The following is a 13,041-nucleotide window of genomic DNA, read 5'->3' on the forward strand; positions in this document are numbered from 1 at the left end:
ACTAAATTTCTAAGGGCCTTTCTGATTCCTTATGATGCTGGACAGATGATTTTGTTCTTTGTAAAATGAGGCTTATGTTTGTACCACCTGTATTGTTCAACACTACTTTGAGGAAACTGCTACCTAGACAGTAAGCTTACTGAAGGGAGATTCTCTATTTCTACCTTACCTATCACCCATCTTATTACAGAAACAAATAAGACACCTTGCACTTTTTTTTTTTTTTTGCAAAGTATTACTGAGACAGATGCAATGAAAAACCCATCCTCTGCCACATTGGCAGAGCCCCATTCAAATGCAGTTGTCCTGATTCATGTTACTAATCCTAACCCTTGTGCCACTTTCCCTTGTTTTCCCTCCTCAAGTCTCCTAAAGGAAGAGCATATTTTTAATTGTTTGCATGTGGGGAAGATGTTTAGAGTGTGGACTCTTAAAAGGTTATCAAAAGGACTTTCTTTTGGAGGTGCAATTTCTGTCTTATGGATTATAACACAAAAATGTGACAGGATGTTGTTCATCATGCCAGAAAAGCAATTAACTGGCTATAACTTACTTTTTACCATTGATTGCATCATCTGAAATGTTCTTTAAGCCTGTAAAATGAGTTTAAAACAATTTGTGTCTAAATTCCTTCCATCTTCAGCATTCAGTGTTGAGGCCTCTTCTACCTCAAGTGTTTTCTACAAATTAAAAACCTTTGGAGCCAGGAAGACCCAAATTAGAATTTTGAATGATCCTAACTTTTCAGATTCATTTCTTTACAGCACCTAAGAATCGAGAATCAAATGATATAATGTAAATGTTGTGAATTCCAAAGTGTTTATAAATGTGAGCTATTAAATTTCCTATTTAGGTTTTCTTTTTGTTTTCTTCTAAATTGACCCTTGTTTGCTTTCTAGTTTCTTCAAAGTAGAATTCTGAAAATAACAGGTAGAACCAAAGAGCAAGTCTAGGAGCTTTTTTTTTAAACTGTTGATAGAAAACTTTCAGACTGACTACAGTTTGAAGGTTCTCAGGTCAGTGAATTGTATTGGGTTCTAGCATCCTAGAATCAGCCTTGAGTTAGAGAATTAAATAATTTGGATAGATCTAACAAACTATCTTACTGATGAGAGTAAGGCTTAGAGGGCTTTCACTGTTACAAAGGCAAATTGGCAAAAGCCAGATCTTGTGGTTCCAAGCCCACTTCATGTTCCCCATGCTTTAATGTGCTTTCCTCATTCCAGAAACAAGGAAACCAAGACCCACTGTGATTAAGGGACCAAGGTAGAGTCACAAAGTAAATTAGGAACAGAAAATAGGTCTGACGAACAGAAAAAAAATGTTTCCAGCCAAACTTTCCAGCTCTTAGAGGAAGACGTGCTATTGGGAGATATCATCATCTTAGGGAGTCCAAAGATTTTGGATACATAACTGATTTTAATGTAAACAATTGGATTGATGTTCAGGAGACCTATGTGCAAGTTCCAACTCATCGATCCACTTGGTCAAGTCATTATCTTTCTAGGTCTTGGGTTCATATGTAAGATGAAGTTGTACTGGATCATCTCCAGAGTTTCTTCCAGGCTTGATATAATAGAATTCTAATTAGGGAGTAATCAAAGGATTCTCTTAAGGGTCTTTAAAAGTTTTAGAAGTATTCACATTGTCTCAAAAATTCAGTACCAAAAAAAAATTCCATGTACATAGTTATAAGTGTCTAAAAGTAAAAGCAAACTTAAGTAGAAAATAAAACAGCTAAGAAGTATATTTTAAAATATCAATGTAGTTATAATTGGTATACATCCAGTATAGAGAAGAAAATAAAAGGCTTGAGAAATCTTGTCCAAAGTTGCAAAACAAGTGAGTAGCAGAGTGAGAATTGATTTCCAAGTTTCCTGACTGACAGCTCAAGTCTCTTCAAAAGACAAGAATCTGGCAAAGCTTGTTAGTAGCACTAGCTATTTTACTAGACAGAATTAAACCTCACATTACAGAAAAGATTACTGAGACACAAGCTTCCTGCACATTTAGTTTGGTTTCGTAGCCTGATTAGTGGAGGAGGGTTGGAATGAGATTTCTGCCAAAATCTAGCTGCCACCAAAATTTTACAGATTGGTCTTAAAGTGCTGCTAGATAAAGACTCTTTTAATTGTTTACACATACTTTTCCTTATGAATAGCCTCCAGTTCATAGATTTAGAAATTGAGATTTATCTGTGATCACTTGGGCTGGTTAGTGGTACAACCCCCTGCCCTCACTAACCCCCCCAGAAAATTTCTCTGACAAATACAGTCCAAATAAGACATGAGCAAAAGCAAGATACTGATGCATTGTAGGCAAACAGCCAGTTGGCAGTAAGGCTGGCAGCCCTTTCCTAGGGAAAGCATCAATGTTTTATCTTGTTTTTCTATCTCCCTTAACGATATTGGTGCCATCTACATAGCAGAGAAATATTTTTCAGAAATAATGACTTGATTTCTAACAGTAACTTTTTTCTTTTCATCTTTGCCAGTTTTATTAACTGCTTATAGTAATCACTGCTATGTAGAACTTCTCATTTCCTTCCAGACTCTTATCACTTTCCCTCTCACAAGTTTTCCAGACACCTCAGTTGCTCATATCCTTCCCTCCAGTGCATTTATTTATTCTGTATGTATTTATAATTTACGCATACTTGGAGAACAGAGAATGTTTCAACTTTGGTCTTTGTAGCCCTATCACCTAGCAGTAGGTGATATTTATGTGCCTAATAAACGTATTGATTGATTACTCCCATCTCTACTTTCTTCTAATCTCAAAATGGGGGAGGAGTTGTAGGAGAATCTGTTAAATTGTTGGGAGTAAATGAATAAATAATACTTGAAGTGAATTAGACTGAGCATTAGTAACTGAATCAACCCAAATATTCGGAGAAGGGAGCAGGGAGAGGAGAGAAACAGCTTATGATTAAACTGATGGTTCATGATGTGCTTGGCTTAATTATCAATAATTCAGAAATTAAAAGTGTATTTTCCTAAGAGTTGATTATATCCCAATTGGAATTTGTAGTAGAGGAACAATTTTCCAAAAGAAAGTTAACTGGATTCCTTCTAAGAAAATGCTTTTTATTCCCAACTTACAAGAAGCTTGTGCAGTTGTCCTACATGAATAAGATACTCCAAGATGCCTGCACTAACCTTTATATAGCATTCCTAAGCAGAACCTGAAGCTTTTAAGTTGCTGACATATTGCATATTAAATCCTGACACAATTTTACTTAGCTCTGATGGAGTGGTCTCAATGATTATATATGAAACTCTCATTTATGTGGACCATATATTTAAAATCCGTTTTTTTCTTTTTACTTACAAGTGTATTCTTACTGCCTTGGGTAAGGGGAAATGGAGAGGATAATGACGTAATACAACAGCAACTCTTAGGAGCAAACACCATTCCACGATTACAGTTGGGGGGAAAAAACCATTTATCATTAATAATTCACAAACATTTTTGTGCAAATTTTTTTTATTTCCACATTTATATCACAATGTGTCCACTTAAAGGACCAAATAGCAAAGTTGCTCCCTTCTGCATCTGAAGAACACAGAAGTCTAGTCACTGTACATTCACTAAGGCTCTTTGTTTTTGCAAATCGCGTTTATGATGAATATCCGTAAGGCAAACAATATCTAAAGGAATGGTAACAAGTATATTTCCAGCATACAAAACAGGCTCCCTCTTCCCTCACAGGACAGTTACACACTAGTAGCACCCGCAGTTACATTTTTTGGACTCTAGAATGTTGAAGTTTTCTAGAAATTTGCAGGAAGGGAAAAAGGATAAAAATTATTTGGCTACTGGGTTGGGGAAAGGGTGGGGACTTTAAAAAAAAAAAAAAACACAACTAAATTTTTGCAGCATTTCTTGAAGACTGGATTTAAACTGAAACCAGACTAAAATATGTGGATGCCTACGGAATGTGAAGTTGGAAATTGATTAACTGCAGTAGTGCATGGCTGCAGTTTGAAAAAAATCTCTGCACCATGTGACTTAAAATAACCCAATCGTTCAACAGAGAGATGATGCAAATACAAATAAAACTACAGCTGTTGCACACTGTCTCACAGACATCTCACTGCCAAATTTAAAAAAAAAAAAAATCAATGCAAATAAATAGATGCGTACTTTTAAGGTAACTCTTTCACAAGTATTCTGTACCTGCCTGTAGATAAGATTCCGGCATTCACATGTGCTGGAAATCATTTGAACCTTTTGGGGACTAACACTTTTTATAGCTGGTTTGCTATAGAGTTTTGAACTCAATTCTTTGTCCTTCGTACGCCCTTCCTTTGCTATTTTTGTTAGTAAACTGGTAGCAGCATTTCACAAAAGAAGAACTTAGACAGAAGAGCTACAAAGGATCAGCCCCTCGAGACCCTCTTCCAGGCCTGTTTTCCAGGACAAGAGGTGCACTCTCCATGTTAAGCATCATGGAGTCTGCCCCGCTGTGTTTGCTAACTGCAGATGTGAAAGCATTTTAGCATCCTTATATTCAGTCTAGGCAGACATAAGGCAGGATGTTCAATCTACCATCATCACCATGTGGATCTAAAGATATGCACTGCGTCCAATCATACCAATTACCCTGTGTATCATAACAACCATTCACCCCTGGCCAATGGAGTTGCCTTATTCTGTTGAGGTCATCATTTGTGACCTCTCTACTAACTCCAGGCAGGTCTGTGGATATACTGTTTGGCACTAGAACATGAGTCTTTCTAGCTTCTCTTCTAGTGCTTTCTTCCTGCTTTAAATATTCAGACATGAAATAATGAGCTCCTGGTGTTTGTACGCCTGATGAGGAAAGCAAACTACTCTGTCTGTTTAAATAGGACTGAATTATTTCATTTCTGGACAACTCTTTCCAGTTCGTTTGTTCAAAAGGACTCTGCAGATTCGTTTTTTGCTCCGGCTTGTCCGGTTCTGTCCTGTGCTGGTCAGCAAGGGCAGGGATATCTACCTGCAAAGAATCCTTTTGTGTTAGAGGTTTAATTTGTCCAGTCATAGGATCAAAGGTGATTTTTCTTTCTTTTAACCTGACAGGCTTGACACCCCCTTCTAGAACCTGTCCGTCTAAGTTCACTGTGTAGTCTCTAGATCTGTATCTCTTCTTCTTCTTACTGTCAGACCCAGAAGCAGCATTGTCATCACTGTCCATCTTGGAAGCCTCTGGGGAAAATCCCACTCGTGGCATCAGGGTCTCCCCAGGGGGTGAGCTCACTTTGCAGCCAGGAGAAACATGTTGAAGGGTCCCTAGATGCCGCTGATGACTTTCAGAAGATGTGTGTTCCTGCCAGTGCTGAGAAGTCTCCACTCCAGTTTGATGGGAAGCCTCCGGTCTTTTTGCAGTTACTGGAGGAGTTGAGGGCTGCATCAGTGACGGTGCTCGTGACGACGGTGATGAAGCCTGTGTAGCATCTAAGAAGTGGGACCTTTGAGATGGACTAGGCAGAGAACCCTTTGGTGCATATGTGGGATGCTGCCGGACAAATGGCTCATGCCTTAGGTTGCTAGGACTAAATGAACAGCGGGGACTCTTAGGTTGGTGCTGCCCTGTAGGTTCTTCCGGCTTTTCATGGTGCTGTAGCACTGTAGTCTTTAGCTGTGAGGAAGTGCTGGAAGGTTTTACAAGTCCGGGAGAACTCGTGTGAGGTTTGACGGCATTAACTGGTATCTTACTGTGTTTATCATTCTCACTATGTTCTGTCCTGCTGCTTTCAGGCCCTGTGTGCAAGTTGACATCAAGAGGGCTAGGGAAATTTTCAGGGCTCCCCCCAATCCCATTAGTTGGAAGGGGAGAAGAATTTTGTAACAGTTCATGGCTAGCTTTGGAAACTTTGGAAGGAGGGCCTTGATGTCCATCACGGTGTTCTCCTTTTCTTTTTCTATTTCCCAGTTTTTCTGTTTTCGGGGAGTTTAGCTTTTGAATATCATTTCTATTTTTCAACTCATGAATAGGTTTGGACCCTGGAACTGTAGCAGGTGACACATCTGGTCTACAGTTGTGAGCGCCACCATTTGCCGACCCTGGTGGGTTTGGCAATCCCCTTGGCACCGGTTCATTTTGGGTCACAGGTTCAATTAACTTTTGCCAACTCCGCAACAATTTCTTGGCACGTTTGGCAAGTTCTTCATTTTTCGTCTTCTTTCTTACATCATTGATGAGTTTTCCTAGCCTTGTTTCCTACAACCAAAGAGAGATATTTTATTCCCCCAAAATCACGAACATTCTGAACAAAAGCATATTCACAAATGATATTCCTGAGAAATGGGAAATTTATCAAAAATACATAAGGATAGGAACAAACTAAGTCTGAATCAGGGCAAAGGCAGGAATTTGTATTCCCTACTAAAGTTTTTCAAAAACTAAGCCCCCATTGTGTTACTTGCAATCTATGGGAAACAAGTCTTCTTGTAACAAGCTATTTGACTCATCACAAAATAATTATACAAATCCTAGAGCAAAGTACATTTACAAAAAGCCTTATTTTAAACTGCCTTCACTACACTTCTATGCATGTATGCATATATGCATACATATATGTATATATGAAAGCAATATCCCAACACACATATAAACAAGGTACACATACATATGTGTGTACAAGCATACCTGTGTAATGCCCTACAGTTTTTCTTTCCTTAAATAAAACAAAAGCAACTCAAATTCTAATCTAATTCTCTTAAGAGAAAAAAAAAAGCAGCAACTGAAACAAACCAATTTTCTCCATGCAAATACAAAAAAAGAATCTCTAGTTGATCTCAACTAGAGATATGCTGTCACACTAAGATAGCAATACAAATTGAAATTATGTTTGAATTCACAAAGACCGGTAGATTTGATGTTCAAAATAAAGGCAAAGCTGGGTAAAAATAAGGTGAAATACTTTAGCTCAAATTGCTTTGGAACACTCCAGATTCTTACCAAAGCCAAGAATGACAATACCTGAACAGGTGGTTAGTGCTTATACTTCTGAGTCATAAAATTAGTCTCAATATTACATTATTTTATTATAATAGGTCATACCTCAAGTGCCTCTTTGGTAATGGGATATTTCTCCAAGCTGGAGATAACTTCCAGTACTGCCACCATGTTATGGATCTGCAATGATAAAATTATTGTCATTAGTTCCATTTCCTTTCCCAGCACAGGTAAAGAAATTGCTATATTGGGGTCATATCAGGCCTCTTCCCTGAAAAGACAGGAATAATAATATAAGTTCCTTGGGGCCAGGGATTGCCTTTTGCCTTTCTCTGTATTCCCAACAATTAGTATAGTGCCTGGCACATAGAAAGCACTTTACATCCATCTCCTCATCAGTAGTTAAGACAAGTAGAGGGAGGGAGATAAGAAGAGAGAGAGGTTCCTAGGACAATATCTAAGGGAAATAGATTGGAATAATAAGCCAGGCAAGGCAGAACAAACTCCACAACAGTTCTAGGGCCTAAAAATAAAATTTTAGAAACCAGAAGAAATCCAAGTTTTAACTAATGACTTATTAGGCAACACTTATATGAACAATATTACAGCCATTCCATTCCACCTCTCAGCTAGCCTGCAAAGTTTTAAAGTACTGTGTGCCAAGATGCTATGCTAGCTCCTGGGGATACAAAGACCAATTTCCTGCTCTCTAGGAGCTTACAATCTAGTGGAACACCAAGGATTACAAACAAATGACTTGTTGACAAATGACAAGTGCAAAGGTAAAGGACCAAAATGTAAAGATAAATTTTAAGAAAAGAATTGTGACCACAACATGCAACTATCACCTTCTCCAATGCTGAATTGGGGGCATAAAGATAATAACACTCATAAAAAATTAGATGCAAATTTATGCTTTTATAAAAACCACTCTGGCACAATGATTTATTTTCTACAAAACAGGGCTAATGTTATGTAGCAAATAAGTTTTCATCTTTCAAGAAGACACTAAAAGTCTGAAATGTAACTGACAAAGTAACAACATCCTATTAGAGAAATGCACACCAAAAACAGAGTTTTTACTCATACCTAGGTAAACCAGTGAAGAAGCCTATAGATGGAAATGGTTAATGTAGGAGAGGCACACTGCTATGAGGAGGTCTGTACTTGGTCAAACCTCCATGAAAAAGAATATGGATGATATGGAGATGAAAATTATACATTACTATCTGACCCAGAAATACCAAAATAATGCTTAATCTCTCTTCCCAGTTCTCATCCCTGATAAAAACAAAGGTCATAAATAAAACAAATTACTCACACAGGCCCTTTGTGTGGCGACAAAAACTTGTCGCCACACAAAGTATGGAGGTGCCCATCAATTAGGGGAATAGCTAAACAGAGTGAACAACTACATAAATATTCCACCACAAGAAACAATGAAGATGAAAAATTTAGAGAATGTCGTATGAGCTGAATCTAAAAAACAAGCAGAAATAGGAAAAAATAATTTATATAATTACAACAATGTGAACGGAAAGAACAAGGGAGCTGAAACTTAAAGCTGTGTAATTGCAATGACCAAGTCTGAACTCCAAAAATCCATCTCCATTCCTTGTTTGTAGAGAGTTTGGAAACCTACATATATACATATTCATTGTGAGACTTGGCTGATATGTTGGTTTAAAAATGAAGGTGTCTATACCAAGAGAAGGTCAAAAGGGTTCATGATTTAGATATAGAATATACTATAAGCAAATCAGGAGAACAAGGAATAGTCTACCTCTCAGATCTGTGGAAAAGAAAGGAATTGACTGCCAAAGAACTAGAGAACCTTATAAAATGCAAAAAACTGAGACACTATTACATTGGTGGTGGAGTTGCGACCTAATCCGACTACTCTGGAGAACAATTTGGAACTATGCCCAAAGGGCTATCAAACTGCATACCTTTGATTCAGCAGTGTTTCTTCTGGGTTTGTATTACAAAGAGATCATAAAAAAGGGAAAAGGACCTACATGTAGAAAAATGTTTGTAGCAGTCCCTTTTGTAGGGGCAAGGAATTGGAAACTGAGTGGACTGCCCATCAGTTGGGGAATGGCTGAATAAGTTATATGAATGTAATGGAATATTATTGTTCTATAAGAAATGATCAGCAGGATGATTTCAGAAAGACCTGGAGATACTTGCATGAACTGATGCTGAGTGAAGTGAGTAAAACCAGGAGAACATTGTACCCAGCAACAAGAAGAACATGTGATGATCAATTGTGATGAATGTAGCTCTTTTCAACAGAGAGGTGGTTCAGGTCAATTCCAATAGACTTTTGATGGAGAGAGTCATCTGCATCCAGAAAGAGGACTGAATGTGGATCACAACATAATATTGTCACCTTTTTTATTGCTTGCTTTTTTCCCCTCTTTCCCATTTTTTTTCTTTTTGATTTGATTTTTATTGTGCAGCATGATAAATGTGGAAATAGGTTTTTTTTTAAATTGAACGTTTAACCGATATTGGATTGCTTACTGTCTGGGAGAGGAAGCTGGGGAAAAGGGAGGGAGAAAATTTGGAACACAGCTTTTGCAAAGGTGAATGTTGAAAACTACCTTTGCATGTATTTTGAAAATAAAAAGCTATTAAAAATTTTAATGCCTTTAACTCTGTACCATGCAGTTTATATTTTCCACTGTTGATTAGGCACATATTAGATATTTGATTCTGTAACTTGAGATCCTTTGATTGTTTTTGAAGTTTTTGTTGTTGTTGTGAACATGGGATAAACTATTCAATTTGTCTCTCTCTCTTTTTTTTTTTTTTAAATGTGTCAATGAAACGAGGTAACATGTAAAGTGCTGTGCAAAGCTAAAAGTGTTCCTATAAATAGTGGTGATATAAAAAATATAAAGGGATAAGGATAGCTCTAGGATCACAATGAGATAGGGACCTCTCAAATGAGGACATTACTATTAACTGTAGGTCAATACTTTCTGTTCAGTTTATAGTTTTAAATTAGAATTGCCAAGAGGTCTCCAAAGTAGGGCCAGCAACAATCCCATCTTCCTGTGACAGTCAATCTGTGGGGTTTACCTCAAAAATTATCACATCTTTATTCCTCAAACTGTGCCCCATTCTTCCCCCTCTCCAATCTACCCTTTTTAAACTATAGCCTAAAACCCAATCTGTGTACCTACAACAGTAGCAAGCAAAAGTATCATTGGGAACATCCTCTCCTATCTCTAGAATGCTTGTTTCAACCCCCTAGATCACCCAGTGGCTTCAGGAAGCATTCTTCAGAGGTCAAGAATCTTTACTGCCTCCCTCTCTTCCTTCTCAGTGGGACAGTGTGATTTGCATAGGAAATCCTGGCATAGATGAATTGATAAAGATGGCATAAGGAAAACTGTCTCAACTCATCTATGTATGCTCTAGACTTTCCCGTTTGATCTCAAGGGGAAAACCAAAACTAAAAAGGTAAGAAGTTGGATGAAAATATTCATGATTTGGTGAGGACATCCTGACAATGTGAATTACCTAAAAATAACCTATTGCTTCAGTAGATATTAAGTTCACTTTTATTGAAGGTTCTCTAGCTAGATGACCATTTGTTAAAGCTGTTATAAAGGAGATGCTTCTTTTGGACAGAAGGCAAAGTGAGGTAAAAAGACAAAACAATCCATACCTATTTCAGTATACTCTAGATTTGGAGTAACAGGACTTGGGTAGAAATCCTGGCTTTTCTAGCTGAGTAACACCCCTGGGCGTACTTCACTTTTCTGTAAAAATAAAATGGTAAACTTGTACAGCTAAGTGGTACAGGGGAAAAAGAGCACCAGTCCTAGAGTTAGGAGGACCCAAGTTCAAATCTGGCCTCAGGCACTAGCTATGTAATCTTGGGCACCCATAACCCTGTTTGCCTTAGTTTCTTCATCTATGGAATGAGCTGGAAGAGGAAATGGCAAACCACTCCAGTATCTTTGTCAAGAAAACCCCAAATCGGGTCTTGGAGAGTAGAATACAATTAAAATGACTAGACAAAAGAAATAAGTTTGGGACAAGGCTAAGGGGCTAACATCAAACATGAGCCTTAGAGACACTGGAAAGCTAGTTTTTAAAGATCTGGATTGCTTGACAGAATTCTTAAAACACCAATGGCCTGAGGTGATGCTTAGTCATCACAGTACCCTGATAGTTTCAAAGGCAAGCAATATTATCTTCTGTCTCAAAACCACTCTCCTCAACCTTTCCTCTCATTCTTATTCCTAACCAGGTTATATTTTTCTTTGATTCCCCTTTCCATTGTACCCTCTGGAACTTTTGGTTTCTTGTTTAACCCCATTCATCCTGGATTTTTTCATTCTTTCCACAATTTCCATCCACTAATTTTTTTTTACTGTTTACTCCAACTATCTATATTAATGCTCTATAGCTCTGTCAAGGATACCTACCAGCCTTGAGGCTATATTATTCATTCCGTAAGGACCAACTTGGAGTCTGTCTCTCCCCACTATAACCCCTAATCTTATAATTTAGGAACTTTTAAAAGTTCTTCTTGAATATTTACACCAATCTCTTCAAATTCTTTGACCCACCTATTCAAACTCCTTTAGCCATTAGAAAAAGAAAATCATACTCTTAAATCTTACTGTCATCCAAAGCTGAGCTATCTCTTACCAAGCAACAAGCATTTATTAAGGACTTACTATGTGCCAGCCACTGTGCTAAATGTCAGGAATGCAAAGAAAAAACACCAATCTCTGCCCTCAAAGAATTCAGTCTAAGGGAAAACAAAAGAAGAAAAATAGAGTAGATGAAAGGTAACCTTAGAGAAAAAGCCCTTAACGGGTCTCTACAGGGAGTCTTCCAAAATCAATAGCAAAGGGCCCCCTCCCCCCCCACCCTTTGCTGCTCCTTATGTCTCCAGCTCTAAGCTTTTGCATTGTCTGGCCTCAAAATCTCAGCCACAGCACTTCATTTTTCTGGTTTCAAAAAGTTTCTTCTATAGGAGACTTCATAGTTACTATATGTTGCCAACCCTATTAAAATGTGAGCCCTGAGACCAAGGACAATGCATCCCTAAATGTCCAGTACATAATGCTTGCTGACACAAAGGTGAACCATGATTTTTTGTAAGATGGTCTAACATATGGAATACTGTCCACAAGCTACATAAATTATGTAACCTACAAGCCATTTTTTTAAAAATCACCTTCTTAGTCTGTTTGCCCAACCATTACAATTATCTCACTGTGCTTCTACTAAGAAAAGGGATCTTTTGTGACCTTCTATCTCTCCCCAAATCTTCACCTCAAAACCTTTCTAGCCTCTCCTCCCTGCTCTATTCATTTACATGAATCCCTGGAGAATTTGCCTCTTCCTTCCATCTTATCTCTGGCCCTGCTTCAATCTAATATACTTTTATTCCTTTCAAAAGGCAAACACTTAAGGGATTTTCAATTGGTCTCTTCCATCTTTTCATTTCCTCTCTCTTTACTGAGTTAAAAATTACCCCTTGCAATTCCTGAATTTACCACTCCTATCACTAAATTGTTTTCTCCAAGATTACTGAATTGTTTTCTTCAAGATTACTAATAATCTCAACCATTAAATTTAAGGCTCCTTTCCCAATGCATAAATGGTCAAAGCATATGTACATGCGGTTTTCAAAGAAGTCAAGACAAATAAAAATGTCCCAAATTAATAATTAGAAAAATGCAAATGAAAATAACTGGAATTCTATTTCATACCCATAGTCTAGTAAAAATGACAAAAAAGGAAAATGCCCTGTAGTTGTGGAAAGAGTTATTATGGTGAACCACCAGTACAGCTGTGACCTGATTCAGGCATTATGGAGCACAATTTGGAACTATTAACCACAAAGTCACTCAACTGTATATACTTTTCAACTCAGTGATGTCACTATTAGATTTACATCCCATGAACAGGAAAGTTGCAGAAAAACTTGGGAAGACATATGTACTGGTGCAAAGTGAAATAAGAAGAAACAGGACAACACTGTACACAGTAACAACAACTATTGTGAATGGCTTATTCTCAACAATATCTCCAAGTCAATTCCAAAGAACTTATGGTGAAAAATG

The 13,041-nt window shown here is 37.6% G+C and overlaps 1 protein-coding gene and 1 long non-coding RNA gene across 3 annotated transcripts in view; one reads left to right on the plus strand and one right to left on the minus strand.

Annotated features, from left to right (window-relative positions):
- LOC127545062 (uncharacterized) overlaps positions 1-13,041 on the plus strand; it is a 44,165-nt gene that overhangs the window by 1,430 nt on the left and 29,694 nt on the right. The window lies entirely within an intron of this gene.
- MED26 (mediator complex subunit 26) overlaps positions 1,750-13,041 on the minus strand; it is a 113,770-nt gene continuing 102,478 nt past the window's right edge. The window contains exons 2-3 of the mRNA XM_051972091.1: positions 7,049-7,123; positions 1,750-6,205 (exon numbers count right to left, since the gene is read on the minus strand). Coding sequence (XP_051828051.1) covers positions 4,514-6,205; positions 7,049-7,123 — 1,767 coding nt within the window. The 3' untranslated portion in view covers positions 1,750-4,513. The remainder of the gene's footprint in view (positions 6,206-7,048; positions 7,124-13,041) is intronic.

Source organism: Antechinus flavipes, chromosome 1 (assembly GCF_016432865.1).
Source record: "Antechinus flavipes isolate AdamAnt ecotype Samford, QLD, Australia chromosome 1, AdamAnt_v2, whole genome shotgun sequence".
NCBI lineage: Eukaryota > Metazoa > Chordata > Mammalia > Dasyuromorphia > Dasyuridae > Antechinus > Antechinus flavipes.